General features: G+C 41.4%; 1 protein-coding gene across 3 annotated transcripts in view; it reads right to left on the minus strand.

Annotated features, from left to right (window-relative positions):
- arhgef12b (Rho guanine nucleotide exchange factor (GEF) 12b) overlaps nucleotides 1-23522 on the minus strand; it is a 102704-nt gene that overhangs the window by 39638 nt on the left and 39544 nt on the right. For 2 of the 3 annotated variants that reach the window (XM_029699952.1, XM_029699951.1), the window contains exons 2-8: nucleotides 19936-19956; nucleotides 19112-19206; nucleotides 11774-11833; nucleotides 9160-9258; nucleotides 6719-6768; nucleotides 2445-2502; nucleotides 1910-2109 (exon numbers count right to left, since the gene is read on the minus strand). In XM_029699952.1, the coding sequence (XP_029555812.1) occupies nucleotides 1910-2109; nucleotides 2445-2502; nucleotides 6719-6768; nucleotides 9160-9258; nucleotides 11774-11833; nucleotides 19112-19206; nucleotides 19936-19956 (583 nt within the window). The remainder of the gene's footprint in view (nucleotides 1-1909; nucleotides 2110-2444; nucleotides 2503-6718; nucleotides 6769-9159; nucleotides 9259-11773; nucleotides 11834-19111; nucleotides 19207-19935; nucleotides 19957-23522) is intronic. The other variant, XM_029699953.1, reaches the window with a different exon arrangement.

The following is a 23522-nucleotide window of genomic DNA, read 5'->3' on the forward strand; positions in this document are numbered from 1 at the left end:
GAGAATGGCAGCTTTAGCATAGGTTTAACTGGAAATAGAGGAAACTAGTGAGAAGAGAAAGTGAAAGAGGCAGAGTGAGTGTGGATACTAAGGTGGGAAGGAGAAGGGGCAGTGAAGAACAGAAGTGGAACTGTGGAGAGAGAGCGGGAGAGAGGAGAGCAAGGGCGACAGGAAAAACAGAAAGAGAGAGAGAAGATAGAGAGGGACAGATATGGACAGAGAGGGAGACAGAGGGACCAAGAGAAAAAGAGAGACATACAGTACCAGTCAAAAGTTAGGACACACCTAGTTATTCAAGGCTTTTTCTTTATTTGACTATTTTCTACATTGTAGAATAATAGTGAAGACATCAAAACTATGAAATAACACATATGGAATAATGTAGTAACAAAAAAGTGTTAAACAAATCAAAATAGATTTTGTATTTGGGATACTTCAAAGTAGACACCCTTGCCTTGATGACAGCTTTGCACACTCTTGGCACTCTCTCAACCAACAGTCTCAAAGGAGTTCCCACATATGCTGAGCACTTGTTGGCTGCTTTTCCTTCACTCTGAGGTCCAACTCATCCCAAACAATTTCAATTGGGTCCAGGTCTGGTGATTGTGGAGGCCAGGTCATTTGATGCAGCACTTCATCACTCTCCTTCTTGGTTAAATAGATCTTACACAGCCTGGAGGTGTGTTGGGTCGTTGTCCTGTTGAAAAACAAATTATAGTCCCACTAAGCGCAAACCAGATGGGATGGCGTGTCGCTGCAGAATGCTGTGGTAGCTAAGCTGGTTAACTGTGCCTTCTAAATAAATCACAGACAGTGTCACCAGTAAAGCACCATCACCCTCCTCCTCCATGCTTCACGGTGGGAACCACACATGCAGAGATCATCCGTTCACCTACTCTGCATCTCACAAAGACACAGCGGTTGGAACCAAAAATCTCAAATTTGGAATCATCAGACCAAAGGACAGATTTCCACTAATGTCCTTTGCTCGTGTTTCTTGGCCCAAGCAAGTCTCTTCTTCTTATTGGTGTCCTTTAGTAGTGGTTTCTTTACAGCAATTCAACCATGAAGGCCTGATTCACACAGTCTCCTCTGAACAGTTGATGTTGAGATATGTCTGTTACTTGAACTCTGTGAAGCATTTATTTGGGCTGCAATTTCTGAGGCTGGGTCTTCCTTTCCTGTGGTGGTCCTCATGAGTGCCAGTTTCATCATAGCACTTGATGATTTTTGCGACTGCACTTGAAGAAACTTTCAAAGTTCTTTACCTTTTCTGGATTGACTTAAAGTAATGATGGACTGTCATTTATCTTTGCTTATGTCTTCACTGTTCTTGACATAATATGGACTCAGTCTTTTACCAAATAGGGCTATCTTCTGTATACCACCCCTACCTTGTCACAACACAACTGATTGGCTCAAATGCATTAAGGAAATAAATTCCACAAATGAACTTTTAACAAAAGTTAAAAGTTAACGGAAATGCATTCCAGGTGACTACCTCATGAAGCTGGTTGAGAGAATGGAACGAGTGTGGAAAGATGTCATCAAGGCAAAGGGTGGCTACTTTGAAGAATCTCAAATATTAAATATATTTTGATTTGTTTAACACTTTTTTGGTTACTACATGATTCCATATGTGTTATTTCATAGTTTTAAAGTCTTCACTATTTTTCTGCAATGTAGATAATAGTAAAAATAAATAAAAACCGTGGAATGAGTAGGTGTGTCCAAACTTTTGGCTGGTACTGTATTTAAAAAGAGAGTGTCTGAAATGGCACCCCACTCCCTATAGAGTACACTACTTATCCTATAGAGTACACTACTTATTCTATAGAGTGGTATACTATATAGTAAATAGGATGCCATTTCAGTTGCAGACAGAGAACCAATTGGCCATCTGTCGTACCCAGAGGGGCAGCGTGGAGGTGATGTGGTCCTGGGGGCTGGTGGAGGAGGTGACGCAGCGCTCCCCTGTTCCCCCCGTTGGTCCAGGAGAGTGGGGCGAGGAGAGGAAAGAGGACAGGTCTCCCCCCTCGCCCTCCGACAGCGAGATCTGGGCCAGCCCCGGGGGCCTCCCCAGCACTGTGAGGGCCACATAGGAGCCCGCTGACACATAGAGACAATAGGGGTCACAGCTCTATTACGTGTATGAGTTTTAATTCTTATTATAAAAAATATATCTCCATGTAATGTCTCTCTATGTAGCCAACTTTCAACTTAAATTGACTGAAAACTTTTCACTCACAATGGCTAGCTTATTATACAGTATGGTCAGACTCATGAGATGATAAGACATTATACATCCTTATGACAAGTCTTATAATGCATTATGAGTGCATATAGCCTACTACAGGTTGGCTTTAAGAAAGTAAGTCTCTTGAAGAGCCTGTGATTTTTCATGTCTACGAATAATTGGATATAAAACTGCCACTGGAACTTACATTTTATTAGCTTGACGACTTCTACATGGTTTGAATGTGTTACTAAGGTCCCGTTAACCTGCAACAAAAACATAAACTACCCCTCAAATCAACGTCATTCAAATGAAATACAACACTTTCTATAAGAGGACTATGCGTTCAGTCTAAAAAGTAGCAAAAATGACAAAAACAATGCAAATGGGAAGCCCCATATTAGTTCATGTTCAACAGGAGCATGTGTACATAACAACTCTATCCAAGCCAAGAAATACCTTATTTATTTCTAAATGTTCATTCAAATCGTAGACAACAGGTGTAGACTAACAGCTTACTTACAGGTCCTTTTTCAACAATACAGAGTTAAAGACAAAAAATGGAATAAAAAATAGAAAGTGACACAATTAATAAATATACAGAGAATAACGAATAAAAATAACAAGTAAAAATAACATAGCTATACATAGGGAGTAGAAAATAACATGGCTATATACAGGGAATACAAGTACAGAGTCGATGTGCATGGGTACGAGGTAATTGAGGTAGCTATGTACATATAGGTAGGGGTAAAGTGACTAGGCAGAAGGATAGATAATAGACAGTAGCAGCAGCGCATGTGGTGAGTTTGAAAGTGTGTGTGTGGAGTCAGTATAGTATGCATGTGTGTGCATGTTATGTGTGTTTGGGCGTATGTAGTATGTGTGTGCGTGTGCGCGTGCGTGTGTGTGAGTCCAGGCTGTGTGCATAGGGTCAGTGCAAGAGAGTTAGTGCAAAAAAACGTTAAAAAAAAAATATATATATATTTCACCTTTATTTAACCAGGTAGGCAAGTTGAGAACAAGTTCTCATTTACAATTGCAACCTGGCCAAGATAAAGCAAAGCAGTTCGACACATACAACAACACAGAGTTACACATGGAGTAAAACAAACATACAGTCAATAAAACAGTAGAAAAATAGTTAGTGCAGGTAGTCCGGGTAGCCATTTGTAGCCACTCTTGTTTAGAAGTCTTATGGCTTGGGTGTAGAAGCTTGTTGGTTCCAGACTTGGTGCATTGGTACCACTTGCTGTGCGTTAGCAGAGAGAACAGTCCGTGGCTTGGGTGGCTGGAGCCTTTGCCAATTTGTTCCTGCTTACTCTGACACCGCCTTGTATAGAGGTCCTGGATAGCAGAGCTCTCTTTCCCAGTGATGTACTGGGCCGTACGCATTACCCTCTGTAGCGCCTTGCGGTCGGACGCCAAGCAGTTGCCATATCGAATGGTGATGCAGTCAGTCAAGATGCTCTCAATGGTGTAGCTGTAGAATTGATTGCGGATCTTTTCAGCCAACTGAGGGGGAGAGGCATTGTCCTGCCCTCTTCACCACTGTGTTGCTGTGTGTGGACCATGATAGAGTCTTAGTGATGTGGACATCCAGGATCTTGAAGCTCTTGACCTGCTCCACTACAGACCCGTCGATGTGAATGGGGGCGTGCTCGACCCTCCATTTCCTGTAGTCCACCATCAGCTCCTTTGTTTTATTGACGTTGAGGGAGAAGATGTTGTTATTGACCTCCTCCCTATAGGCTGTCTCATCGTTGTCGGTGATCAGGCCTACCAACGTTGTGTTGTCGACAAACTTAAAGATAGTGTTTGGGTTGTGTGCGTCCATGCCGTCATGGGTGAACAGGGAGTAAAGGAGGGCACTAAGCACATACCCCTGAGAGGCCCCCATGTTGAGGGTCAGCATTGAGAATGTGTTGTTGTCTACCCTCACCACCTGGGGGCAGCTCATCAGGAAGTCCAGGATCCAATTGCAGAGGGAGGTGTTCAGTCCCAGGGACCTTAGCTTAGTGGTGAGCTTGGATGGCACTATGGTGTTGAACGCTGAGCTGTAGTCACTGAACAGCATTCTCACATAGGTGTTCCTCTTGTCCAGGTGGGAGAGGGCAGTGTGGAGTGCAATAGAGATTGCATCCTCTCTGGATCTGTTGGGGCGGTAGGCAAATTGGAGTGGCTCCAGGGTGTCTGGGATGATGGTGTTGATGTGAGCCATGACCAGCCATTCAAGGCATTTCATGGCTACAGATGTGAGTGATACGGGGTGGCAGTCATTTAGACAGGTTACTTTGGCTTCTTCGGCACAGGGACTATGGTGGTCTACTTGAAACATGTAGGTATTACGGACTGTGTCAGGGAGAGGTTGAAAATGTCAGTGAAGACACTTGCCAGCTGGTCAGCGCATGCTCTGAGTACACATCCTGGTAACCCGTCTGGCCCTGCTATGAATCCTAACATCAATACCAACATCAATGCATGACTAATTGAAAATGTTACTGAAGTGAAAGTTTAGGTTCACCCCCACAAACTAACAATTCATTTTCTTCACTGACACTATGCACAGCACTAAGCCATCCTGCCCTTTCCAATGACCCATTGGAATGCATTGCCATTATATGGTGTAGCTACTCAGCATCCCAGCAGAGGGCAGTGGTAAAGTATGGAGGGGGCCAAACCCATGACCTATGACCTACTGCAGTAGCCTGCAGGGTTCTCTTGTCTGAGACAGAATTATGTTTTTCCTAAACACTGATCTTTCGTCAGTTTAGCATTTTCCCCACTAAGGGGCAATCACCAGTTGCTACAGACACACATGATAACATACGCACTATACACACACGTACGCATGGATTTTGTGTTTTAGATATGTGGTAGTAGACTAGTGGCCTGAGGGCACACACTTAATGTGTTGTGAAATCTGATGTGAAATGTAATGCAATGTTTTTAATTGTATAGAACTGCCTTAATTTTACAGAACTCAGCTAATAGGGATCCATAACAAATACACATTTCTGGACTAAAAAAAGTATTATCTATACCCATTGATTCTTAAGGAATATAACTTATAAATGTCTCATTAGTTTAACAGTCGTACCTCCATCAGATCCTAAATATAAGCATGTTTTTTGTATTTTTGTAAAAATAAATAAATAAATAATGTAAACAAACACTACATAGCCTCAAAACATGGTTAAAACTATATCTTGCATCCATAGCTCTGTATGAATTTGAGAGTGGTTACATTTCTCCAGCCCCATCCCTCAGATTTTTACCGAAACAGAGGCAGGGATCAGGGTTTGTTATTGTTTCAATTGCGGATTGCCCCTTTAAGGTAAGGATTGGGGAGGGGAGACTGATTCTAGAATGGTAACTTAGGAAAACTTCACCCAGATTGGTCTCTGTTTTAGAGATAGTGGCAGGATGAAGTTGCCCCCTTCACACTGATCTAGTTTCAGTTTTGCATTTTGGTTAAAATGCATGAGGTAAGATTCTTGGGAAGATAAACTGATCATAGATCTGAAACTAAGGGTAATCCCAGGAGACGTGGGGGGAGACGTGTTAGAAAACGTAATACACAACTAGCAAAGTCTCCACCCCTCCAAATGAAAACTTTCAGCCAGTTTCGGGCAAATCTATGGGCCAAATGTCCCCTCCCCTTCCAAAATTTGAAAGATGCGAACACCAGCAAAATCATGATTTGTCCAAATGATCAGAGATGAAAAATCTGAGTACCGAAACAAAGTTCCTCGTTAGTCGTCCCATCCCACAGTCTGTCGACAGATCAGACCTGGGTTCAAATACATATAGATTTGAGTATCTGGTATTTAAAAAAGAAGGTAGGCCTTGAAATACATCCACAGGTACACCTCCAATTGACTCAAATGATGTCAATTAGCCTATCAGAAGCTTCTAAAGCCATGACATCATTTTCTGGAATTTTCCAAGCTGTTTAAAGGCACAGTCAACTTAGTGTATGTAAACTTCTGACCCACTGGAATTGTGATACAGTGAATTATAAGTGAAATAAAAAGTCTGTAAACAATTGTTGGAAAAATGACTTGTGTCATGCACAAAGTAGGTGTCCTAACCATCTTGCCAAAACTATAGTTTGTTAACAAGAAATTTGTGGAGTGGTTGAAAAACCAGTTTTAATGACTCCAACCTAAGTACATGTAAACTTCCGACTTCAACTGTATGAGTATTTTCAAATACTTTCCAAGTATTGAATACTTTCCAAGAATTGAACTTTCCAAGTATTGAATTACAAATATTGTCTTTTCAAATAAAATATATCTGAATACTTACTTCAAATGTACCGTATGTGAAAGCAATTCAGATATTTGACATTGTATTTGAACCCAGGTCTGCGACAGATGCTACTACCATTTATGTTACATGCATCTGTCCACGAGAGATTAGGCTACGGGTAATGTCTAGGAAGAGTGTTATGGGCCCCAGAGAGGGAATGAGCCTCACCTTGATGATCCTATCACCCGTCTGGACACCCGCTCGCATGGCAGCGCCATCTGCGGAAGAGGACAGGACAGGCAAAGGGAGTGAGAATGATAAAAGGTTAGAGATATTACTGTATCTAACTGTATTATGACACCTCCAGAGATAAATCCAATATATTGTATCCTTGCCTTGGGTATCAAGACTGTATGAATAGATATTTACATTGTGCTATGCTCCCAATTGAACATATTGCGCTAACGTCAGAGGTTTACACCCCCAAGATATACAATTAAATTAACTTGACATATAATAAATATACAGGTGAAGTCAGAAGTTTACATACACCTTAGCCAAATACATTTAAACTCAGTTTTGCACAACTCCTGACATTGAATCTGTCACGATTCCCACCGACGGTGGCGCCCCCTCCTGCTCGGGTGGCGCTCGGCGGTCATCGTCACCGGCCTATTAGCTGCCACTGATTCTCTTTTTTGTTTTCCCCCCTTTTGTGATTGTGTGCACCTGTTCATAGTGGGGGTGATTAGCGGGGCTATAAGTATTAGCTGGTCCGCCTTCTCATTGTGCGGGATTGTCATTCCTGTTTGTGTGCTTGTGTTTACGCTTGTGCGTTAGTTTTGCGCCGCATGTGTTTTCCCCTGTGTTTGGGGCACTTTGTTTTGTGTGCGCGCTATTCGCTGTTTGGGGTGGCTTGTGTGTGTTCGCCTCTTCACCCATCAAAAAGCCACTACCCTGTGTTCGCTGCTTCCTGCGTTTTGATTCCTCACTCACGACGCCCGAGCCTTATATAATCCTAGTAGAAATTCCCTGTCTTAGGTCAGTTAGGATCACCACTTTATTTTAAGAATGTGAAATGTCAGAATAATAGTAGAGATAATTATTATTTCAGCTTTTATTTCTTTCATTACATTCCCAGTGTGTCAGAAGTTTACATACACTCAATTACTATTTGGTAGCATTGCCTTTAAATTGTTTAACTTGGGTCAAATGTTTTGGGTAGCCTTCCACAAGCTTGCCACAATAAGTTGGGTGAATTCTGACACAATCCTCCTGACAGAGAAGGAGGACACGCTTTTTCAGTTCTGCCCACAAATTTTCTATAGGATTGAGGTCAGGGCTTTGTGATGGCCACTCCAATACCTTGACTTTGTTGTCCTTAAGCCATTTTGCCACAACTTTGGAAGTATGCTTGGGGCAAATGTCCATTTGGAAGACCCATTTGCGACCAAACTTTAACTTCCTGACTGATGTCTTGAGATGTTGCTTCAATATATCCACATCCTTTTCCTTCCTCATGAAGCCATCTATTTTGTGAAGTGCTCCAGTACCCCTGCAGCAAAGCACCCCCACAACATGATGCTGCCAGTCCCGTGGGGATGGTGTTCGTCGGCTTGCAAGCCGCCCCCTTTTTCCTCCAAACATAACGATGGTCATTATGGCCAAACAGTTCTATTTTGTTTCATCAGACCAGAGGACATTTCTCCAAAAAGTACGATCTTTGTCCCCATGTGCAGTTGCAAACCGTAGTCTGGTTTTTGGAGCAATGGCTTCTTCCTTGCTGAGCGGCCTTTCAGGTTATGTCGATGTAGGACTCGTTTTACTGTGGATATAGATACTTTTATACCCGTTTCCTCCAGAATGTTCACAAGGTCCTTTGCTGTTGTTCTGGGATTGATTTGCACTTTTCGCACCAATCATCTCAAGGAGACAGAACACGTCTCCTTCCTGAGCGGTGTGACAGCAGCGTGGTCCCATGGTGTTTATACTTGCGTACTATTGTTTGTACAGATGAACCTGGTACCTTCAGGCGTTTGGAAATTGCTCCCAAAGATGAACCAGACTTGTGGAGGTCTACAAATTTTTTTCTGAAGTCTTGCCTGATTTCTTTTGATTTTCTCATGATGTCAAGCGAAGAGGCACTGAGTTTGAAGGTAGGCCTTGAAATACATCCACAGGTACACCTCCAATTGACTCAAATGATGTCAATTAGCCTATTAGAAGCTTCTAGAGCCATGACATCATTTTCTTGAATTTCCAAAGCTGTTTAAAGGTACATGCAGTGTATGTAAACCTCTGACCCACTGGAATTGTGATACAGTGAATTATAAGTGAAATAATCTATTTGTGAACAATTTTTGGGAAAATTACTTGTGTCATGTACAAAGTAGATGTCCTAACCGACTTGCCAAAACGATAGTTTGTTATCAAGAAATTTGTGGAGTGGTTGAAAAACAAGTTTTAATGACTCCAACCTATGTGTATGTAAACTTCTGACTTCAGCTGTACATTCATTTTCATATGGGTGGCCCCAGTGGGAATCGCACCAGTGACCCTGCTGTTGCAAGCGCCATGCTTTACCAATTAAGCCACACCATACCTCATCATAATTGACTTGACTAAAGAACAGGAAGGTGTAGATTAGAATAGGATGGAAAAGGCCTTACCCTCTTTGACCAACTGCACAAATACAGGGTTGTCTCCGCTCACTGTCAACCCGAAGCCATTCTCATCTTTCTGGATGATCACACAACGCTGGACAAGCCCTACACATAGACAGACAGAAGATAAATAAATATTGTGTTACCCACTATCACACACACAAACAACACACACACATACACTCGGGTTGGCACAGTTAAAGGAATCAAGGTCAGTGACAGGGGGTGCGTGATGGGGCACAATATGCAATGTGGGTGTCAAACTGTTTTCCTATATACAGGTATAAGGCAATGTGTCTCCTTGGTGATGGAGGCACTCACTCAATAGATCAGGTCTGTTTTGTGGCTAGTCGTTGTTATAAAATGATGATGATGAAACCTGAGGCTTTTGAAGCTTCTATTGAGTGGCAGCAATGAATGATTGATACCTCAGGGTATTACCTGGTTTCAAATACTTAATACTACGCCCCAGTTGTGAAAGTACTTCACTCTCTTCTTCAAAAGCCTTTAATACATGGATGCATTTGTTAAAGGGATAGTTCTGCAAAATTGCATATTAGATATTTGTTCCCTGAACTTGAAGGCAGTCTATGCACAAAAAGAGACAAACAAAAGCATAACACATGACCCTCTAGGAACCCAGTTTGATGCTCACATAAAGACATGTTGTTTGTGGAACATTGATATCAGGACACAAGTGGCAACAGCACCCTTTGTCATGTTTGTTTGAACACAGATTGTGAGTTGTTTGACTTTCAAATAGAGAGACACGGATTCACATTCGTAAATTGACATTGATTCACCACACCAGTAAACTTGCAGGTGAGTTGCACTAACACAATAGTTAATCCAAACCCATATCATCATTATAAACAGTGAGTGCATACTGTAAACAAAGCCAAACGAAAAAGCAGATTAAACCAGTAGTCCGGGTTGCAGGTAGCCTCTCGTACAAACCATCCTGATCTCGCAAGCTTACATTCTGATTCGTTATCTGTGAAGCGAAACAGAATATAAGCTCTCGAGATCAGGATGGTTCATACGAGGCTAGGTTGCAGGAGGTACAGTAAGAAATTGTGCAATGTCAAATAATGGCTAATGTTGCAACCCAGCAACAGATGTAATCATCAACGTATTACTCAAATTATTGCAAATGTGTGAGAAAATATGGTTTTGTCTCACTTTGAAGCACTTTAAATGGACATTTCAGCCACATTTTTTATCCACATATTTGTTTCCTTACCTTGAAAGCAGTCTCTGAACAAGGAGACTGCAGTCATTGCTTTGGTTTTGTTAAACTAGCCACTGACACTAACTGATATTGTACAGCGTTTTTCTCAACATAGAAAAGTAATGGATGGGCTGTGTAAGTGTTTTTTTCGGGCCGCCTTTTTGGGGGAAATAATTTTTGGCATGGAAAAACATTTTCAGTGTAAACTTAATATAACGTATGTAGAAAACTTATATGAGCTATGTATTTTTAAATAAATAATACATTTTTTTTACTAACAATCACCAAAATAAAAGCAAAACAGTCAGGGAGAATCTACAATTGTAGAAAATTATGCATTCAGGAGTATTTTTGTCATGACATGGGGGCCCCCATTGACTTTGTTAAGTCACTTAGATAGCATAAGAACACGGCAATAGCCATAGCAAAATCTGTGGAATTGCAGGAAATTCGCTTTAAAACATCAACATTTTGTCTCTGCGAGCAAGAGGGCCTCCAAAAAAAGGGGTCGATGACCTCGCTATTGGCCCAGGCCCACTGCCACACCCCAGCCAAACCCCTCACCTAAGCCCCATTTTAATCCAGAAAAAATCCTGCTGTATTAAAAAACTAAGTAAATTCAATGTCATGCCCAAATCACATCAAAGTCACTTCAAAGTTATTGGGCTACACAATCCCTTTAAAAAATGATCTGGGCATGAAATTGAAAGCATGCTAACTGGGGGACATTGATTTACTGCCACCAACATTAACAGTTGGTGGCAGTAGCTAGCTTCACAACACCAAAGCATGGATTTCAGTCTCTCCAACCTTGACAATGTAAATAAATAGGTCATTCGGCTGAACTGCCACTTAAAAATGTAGTATAGTTAAACAGGTGCGTTTTCTCCAACTTTCTCCCCTCAACCTCTCCTGGTAGCATTCCGTCATCAACCCAAACATCTTCCTTCTCGCTGCTCTGGCCAGGTAACACTAAAACATCCAGACAATGTTTCTCAACACTGCGGGAAAGTTCACTGCCAGGGCAATGAGAGACAATGGTGAGTTCAATAAAAATGAATAAAAGGAGAACGAAGGGGTGTAGGACTCGTGTTAGTACGTTCGTGAACATGCCAGAAGAACTGGGGACGTCGCAACACAAAACAGCCCCCACACACTAACGGGGTGCATCTCAATAGTCTAAAACGGCAACTTCCACTTGCCTCCCTTTGTTTGCACTGAACTTAACAGACGGGATAGGTGCTATTATGGTGGAAAAAAAGCCTAGTGCTGGTGAATCGGGTTTCCACCTGTCCACTGTCCTGTTCCCTCAGATCAAATGAAGGAAAGGAGACAAGAAAAAGAGGACACTTAGAGACTATTGAGACACAGCCATTAAGACCATCTTACCACAGGGTTCGGAGGGGCTTCCCTCGGCTACTACACAGCCAGACCGCTGCACAGGCACGTCTAGTACAGCACGACACAGTTCACATGGTAACGTAAAAACACAACCAGGACACACAGAGGAGAAAACAGAGCAAAAGACAAGAAAATCTAAAACATTGGGAGGAGAAAAAAACATGGCAAAAAAAAGAGTGAGTCTTCTGTACCAGTGTGACTATACACCTTACCTTACAGTGTGTGAGGAGTCAGTCTGAATTTTGTTGCAATTAGTAATTGTTTTATTGAATGTATGTACAGTACCAGTCAAAAGTTTGGACACACCTACTCATTGAAGCGTTTTTCTTTATTTAGACTATTTTCTACATTGCAGAATAATAGTGAAGACATCAAAACTATGAAATAACACATATGGAATCATGTAGTAACCAAAAAAGTGTTATTTTATATTTGAGATTCTTCAAAGTAGTCACCCTTTGCCTTGATAACAGCTTTGCACACTCTTGGCATTCTCTCAACCAGCTTCATGAGGTAATCACCTGGAATGCATTTCAATTAACAGGTGTGCCTTGTTAAAAGTTAATTTGTGGAATTTCTTCCCTTCTTAATGTGTTTGAGCCAATCAGTTGTGTTGTGACAAGGTAGGGGTGGTATACAGAAGATAGCCCTATTTGGTAAAAGACCAAGTCCATATTATGGCAAGAACAACTCAAATAAGTGAAGAGAAATGACAGTCCATCATTGCTTTAAGACATGAAGGTCAGTCAATCAAGAAAATGTCAAGAACTTGAAGAAAGTTTATTCAACTGTAGTAGCAAAAACCATCAAGCGCTATGATGAAACTGGCTCTCATGAGGACCGTCACAGGAAAGGAAGACCCAGAATTACCTCTGCTGCAGAGGATACGTTCATTCGAGTTAACCTGTTGGGGATAGGGGGCAGTATTTGCACGGCCGGATAAAAAACGTACCCGATTTAATCTGGTTACTACTCCTGCCCAGTAACTAGAATATGCATATAATTATTGGCTTTGGATAGAAAACACCCTAAAGTTTCTAAAACTGTTTGAATGGTGTCTGTGAGTATAACAGAACTCATATGGCAGGCAAAGACCTGAGAAGATTCCTTACAGGAAGTGGCCTGTCTGACCATTCCTTGAGCTTCTTGACTCTGTTTATTGAAGACTGAGGATCTTTGCTGTAACGTGACACTTCCTACAGCTCCCATAGGCTCTCAGAAGGCGGGAAAAAGCTGAATGATGTAATTCCAGCCCCAGGCTGAAACACATTAGCACTTTTGGCAAGTGCTCTATCAGAGGACAATGGGCTGAGGCGCGTGAACGAGTCGACCCCATGCTTTTATTTTCTTTCGTCTTTTAACCTAATCACAGATTCCCGGTCGGAATATTATCGCTTTTTTACGAGAAAAATGGCATAAAAATTGATTTTAAACAGCGGTTGACATGCTTCGAAGTACGGTAATGGAATATTTACAAAAATTTTGTCACGAAATGCGTCGTGCTCGTCACCCTTCTTTACCATTCGGATAGTGTCTTGAACGCACGAACAAAACAGAGGATATTTGGATATAACTATGGATTATTTGGGACCAAACCAACATTTGTTATTGAAGTAGAAGTCCTGGGAGTGCATTCTGATGAAGAACACCAAAGGTAATAACATTTTTCTTATAGTAAATCTGACATTGGTGAGTGCTAAACTTGCTGGGTGTCTAAATAGCTAGCCCTGTGATGCCGGGCTATCTACTCAGAATATTGCAAAATGTGCTTTCACCGAAAAGCTATTTTAAAATCGGACATATCGAGTGCATAGAGGAGTTCTGTATCTATAATTCTTAAAATAATTGTTATGCTTTTTGTGAACGTTTATCGTGAGTAATTTAGTAAATTTTTTGTAAATTCACCGGAAGTTTGCGGGGGGTATGCTAGTTCTGAACGTCACATGCTAATGTAAAAAGCTGGTTTTTGATATAAATATGAACTTGATTGAACAAAACATGCATGCATTGTATAACATAATGTCCTAGGTGTGTCATCTGATGAAGATCATCAAAGGTTAGTGCTGCATTTAGCTGTGGTTTGGGTTTTTGTGACATTATATGCTAGCTTGAAAAATGGGTGTCTGATTATTTCTGGCTGGGTACTCTGCTGACATAATCTAATGTTTTGCTTTCGTTGTAAAGCCTTTTTGAAATCGGACAGTGTGGTTAGATTAACGAGAGCCTTGTCTTTAAAATGGTGTAAAATAGTCATATGTTTGAGAAATTGAAGTAATAGCATTTCTAAGGTATTTGAATAATGCGCCACAGGATTCCACTGGCTGTTACGTAGGTGGGACGATTTCGTCCCGCCGACCCTAGAGAGGTTAACTGCACCTCAGATTGCAGCCCAAATAAATGCTTCACAGAGTTCAAGTAACAGACACATCTCAACATCAACTGTTTAGAGGAGACTGTGTGAATCAGGCCTTCATGGTCAAATTGCTGCAAAGAAACCACTACTAAAGGACCCCAATAATAAGAAGAGACTTGCTTTGGCCAAGAAACACGAGTAATGGACATTAAACCGGTGGAAATCTATCCTTGAGTCTGATGAGTCCAAATGTAAAATTTTTGGTTCCAACCGCCATGTCTCTGTGAGACGCAGAGTATGTGAACCGATGATCTCAGCATGTGTGGTTCCCACCGTGAAGCATGGAGGAGGAGGTGTGATGGTGTGTGTGTGTGTGCTTTGCTGGTGACACTGTCAGTGATTTATTTAGAATTCAAGGCACACTTAACCAGCATGGCTACCACAGCATTCTGCAGCGACACGCCATCCCATCTGGTTTGCGCTTAGTGGGACTATCATTTGTTTTTCAACAGGACAATGACCCAAAACACACCTCCAGGCTGTGTAAGGTCTATTTGACCAAGAAGGGGAGTGATGGTGCTGCATCAGATGACCTGGACTCCACATCCACCTGACAACAACCCAATTGAGATGGTTTGGGATGAGTTCGACCTCAGAGTGAAGGAAAAGCAGCCAACAAGTGCTCAGCATATGTGGGAACTCCTTCAAAACTGTCGGAAAAGCATTCCAGGTGAAGTAGGTTGAGAGAATGCCAGGAGTGTGCAAAGCTGTCATCAAGGCAAAGCGTGGCTACTTTGAAGAATCTAAAATATATTTTGATTTGTTTAACACTTTTTTGGTTACTACATGATTCCATATGTGTTATTTCATAGTTTTGATGTCTTCACTAGTATTCTACAATGTAGAAAATAGTCAAATAAAGAAAAACCCTTGAATGAATAGGTGTGTCCTAACTTTTGACTGGTACTGTATGTATTTATGTATGGACATGTAGATAACGCTTCCTTGAAAACAACTAAACTGAAATAAAGGTAACTGAGGTTAAGAATGAAAAAAAAACAAGCAGAATTCAAAAGAAGAAGGATTCTGAGGAAAGCCAAGCCTAAAATGTCTCTCAGACAAAGAAAATGAAGGCATAAAGATAAATGTTTCTTAACCTTTTTTGTACCAGCGACCAGCAAGCCATGTTCTTTCCTCCTTGCAGGACAGCTAACATTAAAACTAACTCTGTAGAACTCCCAGATTAAAGTCTCAGAAACCGGTCAGCAACATATCATGGACCAGCACAGGTTGAGCTATTGAATGATAGGTTAAGAAACAGTGAGATATACACTACATGACCAAAAGTATGTGGACACTTGCTCGTCAAACATTTCTATTTCAAAATCATGGGCATTAATATGTAGTTGGTCTCCTATTTGCTGCTATAACAGCCTCCCCTCTTCTAGGAAGGCTTTCCAATAGAAGTTAGAACATTGCTGTGTATATACAGTGCATTCGGAAAGTATTCACACCCCTTCACTTTTTCCACATTTTGTTACGTTACAACCTTATTCTAAAATGGATTAAATCGTTTTATGCCCTCATCAATTTACACACAATACCCCATAATGACAAAGCAAAAATAGGTTTGTAGAAAGAAAACTATCACATTTACATAAGTATTCCGACCCCTTTCTCAGTACTTTGTTGAAGAACCTTTGGCAGCAATTACAGCCTCGAGTCTTCTTAGGTATGACGCTACAAGCTTGGCACACCTGTATTTGGGGAGTTTCTCCCATTCTTCTCTGCAGATCCTCTCAAGCTCTGTCAGGTTGGATGAGGAGTGTCGCTGCACAGCTATTTTCAGGTCTCTCCAGAGATGTACGATCGGTTTCAAGTCCGGGCTCTGGCTGGGCCACTCAAGGACGTGTCCTGAAGCCACTCCTGCGTTGTCTTGGCTGTGTGCTTAGGGTCATTGTCCTGTTGGAAGGTGAACCTTCATCCCAGTCTGAGGTCCTGACCGCTCTGGAGCAGGTTTTCATCAAGGATCTCTCTGTACTTTGCTCCGTTCATCTTTCCCTCGATCTTGACTAGTCTCCCAGTCACTGCTGCTGAAAAACATCCTCGCAGCATGATGCTGCCACCACCATGCTTCACCGTAGGAATGGTGCCAGGTTCCCTCCAGATGGGATGCTTGGCATTCAGGCCAAAGAGTTCAATCTTGGTTTCATCAGACCAGAGGATCTTGTTTATCATGGTCTGAGAGCGCTTTAGGTGCCTTTTGGCAAACTCCAAGCGGGCTGTAATGTGCCTGTTACTGAGGAGTGGCTTCCGTCTGGCCACTCTACCATAAAGGCTTGATTGGTGGAGGGCTGCAGAGATGGTTGTCCTTCTGGAAGGTTCTCCCATCTTCACAAAGAAACTCTGGAGCTCTGTCAAAGTGACCATCAGGTTCTTGGTCACCTCCCTGACCAAGGCCCTTCTCAACCGATTTCTAACTTTGGCCGCACAGCCAGCTCTAGGAAGAGTTTTGGTGGTTCCAAACTTCTTCCATTTAAGAATGAGGAAGGCCACTGTGTTTTTGGGGACCTTCAATGCTGCAGGCATTCTTTGGTACCCTTCCCCAGGTTTGTGCCTCGACACAATCCTGTCATCAACCTCATGGCTTGGTTTTTGCTCTGACATGCACTGTCAGCTGTGTGGGACCTTACATAGACAGGTGTGTGCCTTTCCAAATCATGTCCAATCAATTGAATTTACCACAGGTGGACTCCAATCAAGTTGTAGAAACATCTCAAGGATGATCAATGGAAACAGGATGCACCTGAGCTCAATTTTGAGTCTTGTAGCAAAGGGTGTGAAAACCGTATGTAAATAAGGTATCAGTTTAAATTTGTTATACATTTGCAAAAATATAGTATTTTGTGTAGATTGATGAGAATAATACATTTTATAATAACGCTGTAACCTAACAAAATGTGGAAAAAGTCAAGGGGTCTGAATACTTTTCAAATGCACTGTACCTCCTCTCTATAGGCTGACTCGTCATTGTTGTTTATCAGGCCTGCAACTAGGGCTGGGCGATATGGCCTAAAAATCATAACTCGATTTTTTTTAACTTATGGCCAATTCACGATAAATATATCGATAAAAAACTAAAAAGGTTAAATAACCATTGTTGCGCAATTAAAGGTCAATACACTGCATTTCAAACAGTCAGGAATAATATAATGAATTCAAAGCTTGTAACATTATACCTAAGCTAAATATAAGTCTTCCACAACCATAAGACCCATTCATAATTTCATTATTTTATCAAAATAGTTCAACCTGCTTTTTTGCAATAGTCACTGATCTGGCTTTCAAGTCGGTCTACGAAAATGTCCTTTTTGTTACAAATTAACCATGCACAATGCAGTGCACATCCACTAATAATGCCCAACATCTGGTAAGAGGCATTATAGAAAATTAACACAGGTTTTGAAATATTTGCATTCTGTAAAGGCATCCTTCTTTTCACTCTGTCAATTCAATTAGTATTGTGGAGTAACTACAATGTTGAGGATCCAGCCTCAGTTTTCTCCTATCACAGCCATTAAACTCTGTAACTGTTTTAAAGTCACCATTGGCCTCATGGTGAAATCCCTGAGCGGTTTCTTCCTCTCAGGCAACTGAGTTAGGAAGGATGCCTGTATCTGTATATGCTCATTGCACATTCATAAAACACAGACTAGACCGCTAGCACCCAAATGGGAGGGATTTTGGTGCTGTGCCTGTCTGAAGAGTAGACTACCTCATCACATGACTAGGGCTCAAAGCGCACTATTAACCTGTGTGTGTGTGTGTGTGTGTGTGTGTGTGTGTGTGTGTGTGTGTGTGTGTGTGTGTTTCATCCTCAGACTCCAGCAGCCATGACGTGTGTGCAAGTGTGCAAGTATTATTTTGACTGTGTGTGTTTGAATGTGTGTATGCACATGTGTGTGTTTGTGTTTCATCCTGCTGCCGCTCCTGTTTCTCCAGCCTAACAGAAGATAAGCATCAGCCTGGTGCTGGCTGTTAATCTGGTTGTCAGCTGGGGAGCCACAGTGCTCCCATTTGACCCCCCCACCCCAGACCAAACATTAACCCCTAGTCTCCAGAGTGGAGCTTTAATAACAGGGTCCTATTCATTAGGTAGCAAATGAAAAAAAAGAGGGAGGGACTACGTGAACTTGGCCAATAAGAAACTATTGTTTTTGTTGCAAAACATTTTCCGTTCCCAGGGTTAGCGCACAGCGTAGCAAAACGTTTTGCAACGGAAAACAAAAACAAACGTTTCCTATTGGACACGTCCAGGTAGTCCCACCCTGCTTCGGTTTGTTTTCTTCCGTTTGGTGTCTAGTAGCTCCCACCTAGGCTATAGCATGTCACCGCAGCACTTATCACATCGACACGCTGCATAATTTAAGTTCAATTATCTAATGTGTGTGAGTGAGTGAAGTGGAGTGCTACCTATAACAGGATCAATGACACGTTTACAGTCTGAAATGGTCTAATAACAGTGATTGGCTTGAGCTTATATCAGACAATACAGTATACAGTGAAAGAGTTTCCTTTCATTTTGAAACAACCCCAATGTGCATTAATGGTCGCTATGAAGTTAGGATTCGCCACTAACAGAAACTCTTTCCACTCCATTCAACTACGTAAGGAGCTGTTTAATTACTATTCTCATAGAATTTAGTTTATTTGGTCAGTAGCTAATATTGTGTCAAATGATTATTACAGTTATCACCAGTAACTGACCGACAGTAATACACTGCACCAACCAAGTGGAAAATTAGATTAGACATTGAAATGGATTGAGGTGTGTATTATATTTTGTGCTTGCACAGTTTGTTCAATGAGTGTATGTTGCAAGTGTGCACAAGTCCTGTTTTCTGTTTGTTTGTGTGTGCAGGTCCTATGTTGTTTGTGTGTGTGTGTGTGTATGCTTGTGCGTGCACACTTACCTGTAGGGTCAAACTCATGCACAGGTGGGACTGTGTTTTTGTCACTCTTGGGTTTCTTGTCTGGGGGGTGGTCCTTGCTGAGAATGCTAGGGGTCCTGGGAACACACAAACACAGATGGCATGGTGAGACACACACACACACACACACACACACACACACACACACACACACACACACACACACACACACACACACACACACACACACACAGGACACCAGATTTCACACGTCTGTGCAGGTTTTTAACCAGGCTTTTAAATTTCAATATTGGTGCAAAATGTATACTTAAAATGTCACTCTATTCATGGAACGACCCCATTATATTATACTTTCACGTAATATTATCTGTTACAATACTCTCTCAGACATACTGTATCTTAGACACCTGGGACTTAGACCCTTTACCAGACGAAATAGAGAGCCAAATCCCTACGGCTTAGGAAAAAGACTGCACCTTCAGATTCTAGATACATGAGGTGTCATCTTAACATGCTTATCAGGGTGCCAGGCACGGTATGGGCTCCAAAAGCCTCATAATATCAGGCTAAATCAACTCAAATACAGGGCAACATCTGAAATGGAACCCTGTTCCTTATTTAATACACTACTTTTAACCAGGGCCAGGTCAAAAATAGTACACTAAATCGTGAATAGGGTTCCATTTAGGACGCATACCAGGTGACCCAACTCGTAGGAGCATATCATTTATTTTGTGGTAAGACATTCTAGTTATATGGTGATGTTCATCTGGATGTCATGATTGTAGTCCTTTGTGATTGACAATGTGGACAAAGATTTACGAAGCAAGGAAAAAAACTCTGACCTGGTTGCTTTTTTGGAAAACCTGTGAAAACAAAGACGAGAAAGGATTAGAATACTATTAGTCATTGGTAAAGCCCTGTTCTAAGTGTACAGTGCCTTCATACCCCTTAACTTATTCCACATTTTGTTGTGTTACAGCCTGAACTCCAAATGGATTCAAAATCTTTTTTTTTCTTACCCATCTACACACAATACCCCATAATGACAATGTGAAAACATGTTTTTAGACATTTTAGCAAATTTATTGAAAAAGAAATAAAGAAATACATTAGTATTCACACCCCTGAGTCAATACATGTTAGAATAACCTTCGGCAGTGATTACAGCTGTGAGTATTTCTGGGTACGTCTTTAAGAGCTTCATACACCTGGAATTTACAATATTTGGACATTATTCTTTCAATAATTCTTCAAGCTCTGTCAAGTTGGTTGTTGATCATGGCTAGACAGCCATTTTCTTTCCATAGATTTTCAACCCGATTTAAGTCAAAACTGTAACTAGGTCACTCAAGAACATTCAATGTCATCTTGGTAAGCAACTCCAGTGTAGATTTGGCCATGTGTTTTAGGTTATTGTCCTGCTGAAAGGTGAATTTGTCTCATAATGTTGGTTGGAAAGCAGGTTTTCCTCTAGGATTTTGCCTGTGCTTAGTTCTATTCTGTTTGTTTTTATCCTAAAAAAAACCTCCCTAGTCCTCGCCAATGACAAGCATACCCATAACATGATGTAGCCACCACCATGCTTGAAAATATGAAGACTGGTACTCAGTGATGTGTTGTGTTGGATTTGCCCCAAACATAATGCTTTGCATTCATTAAATAAAGTACATTTTACTTTAGTGCCTTATTGCAAACAGGATGCATGTTTTGGAATATTTTTTTTCTTTTCACTCTGTCATTTAGGTTAGTATTGTGGAGTAACTACAATGTTGTTGACCCATCCTTTTTCCTATCACACCCGTTAAACTCTGTATCTGTTTTAAAGTTACCATTGGCCTCATGGTGAAATCCCTGAGTGGTTTCCTTCCTCTCTGGCAACTGAGTTAGGAAGGATGCCTGTATTTTTGTAGTGACTACTGTAGGTGTATTGACACAGTGCACCATCCAAAGTATAATTAATAACTTATTTGCAAGGCATTGGAAAACCTCCCTGGCCTTTGTGGTTGATCTGTGTTTGAAATTCACTGCTCGACTGAGGGACCTTACAGATAATTGTATGTGCGGGGAACAGAGACGAGGTAGTCATTCAAAAATCATGTTAAACACTATTATTGTACACAGAGTGAGTCCATGCAACGTATGTGACTTGTTAAGCACATTTTTACTCCTGAACTTATTTAGGCTTGCCATAACAAAGGGGTGAATACTTATTGATTCAATACATTTTAGTTTTACATTTTTTGTTAATTTTTAAACATTTCTAAAAACCTAATTCCACTTTGAATAATTTTTTCAAGACAGGTTAAGTTTCACAAACTGTATGAAATTTGACCCCTGTGAGGTAAAATGTATTGTAGCTCTATGTACGGTTCTGTATTTATTTTCTTAGTCAACCTTTGTGTTCTGTTTCGTTGTGTTCTTGAACGTAGACCTGTCTTTCATTTTTGTTCATTGATTTCACCTGTGTTAGTTTCTCACCTGGTCTCATCAGCTCCTTATTTAGTTAAGTTCATTCTGTTTGTGCCTTTGTGAGGTATTGTGCGTTTTGACTCTACTTAGCCTTTTCCTAGCTCATTTGTGAGAACCAGTTATAGCTTTCAGTCCTAGTTTTGATTCACCTGCCTGTTTGCCTACCTGTGTATGACCATTTCCTGCCTGTGACCACGATTCCTGCCATCTGCGATAAACACCTCCCGCTCTGCACGTGAATCTACAACATTTTCTCCCTGAGTATTCATTATACTCCAGAAGTGTTAACTCAAGCAACAAGTTTAATGTTCTAGCAAAAATAGTCTGGTTTCCCAGGCCTGTACCTGGACTAAAACATGTTGAAGAGAGAATCTATTGAAAGTGCTTTTTGGTCCAGGAATATGCTTAATCTGGGTATCTGAAACCAGCCCCATGTTCAACCTTATATTCTCCATTTGCTACCACGTTTTTATTGTCATTGCATGCTACGTCAAGAAAATTACAAAAGAAACATATATTTTATAAAAAAATAAGTATATAAATCAACACTTCCGGGGTAACCTTATTCATTATGATCTAAAAGACAAAACTGATCCTAGATCAGCACTCCTACTCTGAGGCGCTTAATGAAAACATGCTCTGGTCTTCCTTGTCATTTGCATGTTTCTGTGTACTGAGTGACATCATCAGTCAGAGACAGCCAGCTTCTAACCCCCCCACCTCTAAACCCACCTTGCCGTCTGTCTCATGACATGCTGCTAACCACTAGACTGCACTATCATAGGTACATCTTTCACCATCTGCTTACACATCACAGGATCACAACCACCACCATTACTCGGAGGGACCAGAAATGATGGAACACTAGACCCACTTGAATTAATTTCCTAATCAAAAGGGCGGTGGTGTGGCGATGCCAACATAAGCCCCATGTCCTCAGGCACTTTCTTGGTCCAAGTTGTTCCACTGGTTGGCATATCAAACATGCAGATCCCTACCCAAATGCCTAAGTCTGAGAGATAGAAGGTGGCTGGGTTCTTCATATAAATAGCACAGGTCCCTCTATCTCCACCCTTCTTCCGCGGGTGGTTTTTGTTTTTGTTGCTGTTCCTTCCCTCAGACAATGGGGCCTGCACTTTGAACAATGGCGCTCACGTCAAAGCCAGCTTACTACATTGCGGCATTGTGAGACAGATTCCCGGAAACAGAGAGCGCTTCTGGCAGGCCTCCCATTTCCTGAATGTGGGAGAAGGGGGGATGAGAGGGGAGATTGGAGAGGAAAAGAGGAGGGGGATGAGTGGGAGTGGGTATCTTTCAGAGAAGGCAGGAGGGGGCAGGATTTGGAGAATCCTGTGTTAGTACCTAGGCTGCAGAGCTCGTACTTGGAAATCTCTTTTGACACAGAAAAAACATAGCTTTGTCTAACCATGGCCAAAATCCCTAATATATAACACTTACCAAAAACACTGTGATACACCTTTCCACTGCTACCACCTTGGATTTACATTTACGTCATTTAGCAGACGCTCTTATCCAGAGCGACTTACAAATTGGTGCATTCACCTTATGACATCCAGTGGTATCCAGATTTAAGAAACACTTCTTAATAGTTGAAATGGTAATTATTTAATTCAACCAAATAGCACAGTTGTTGAAGTAAATTAACATCATTCAATAAAAAAATCTTACATCAACCGAGTCATATTGAACCCCTGCCAAATAGAGAGACATGGGATTCACTACTACACTGTCTGGGAACAGGAGAAGTTATTAAACTGGTTCTCCTCTGATGTGTCCTGGGGAGATTAGGAGGCAGGCCAGAGGATATACTGTCTGGGCGAGGACAGACATCAGTCTCACTGGGTGGTGGCTAAGCAGCTAGTGCAGATAGCTTTGGGTAAGAAAGGGATTTAGCTGATATTTAGATACTTAAAGGCAGACAGAATGGAGAAAAAGAGGC

This window comes from Salmo trutta, chromosome 19 (genome assembly GCF_901001165.1).
Source record: "Salmo trutta chromosome 19, fSalTru1.1, whole genome shotgun sequence".
Taxonomy (NCBI): domain Eukaryota; kingdom Metazoa; phylum Chordata; class Actinopteri; order Salmoniformes; family Salmonidae; genus Salmo; species Salmo trutta.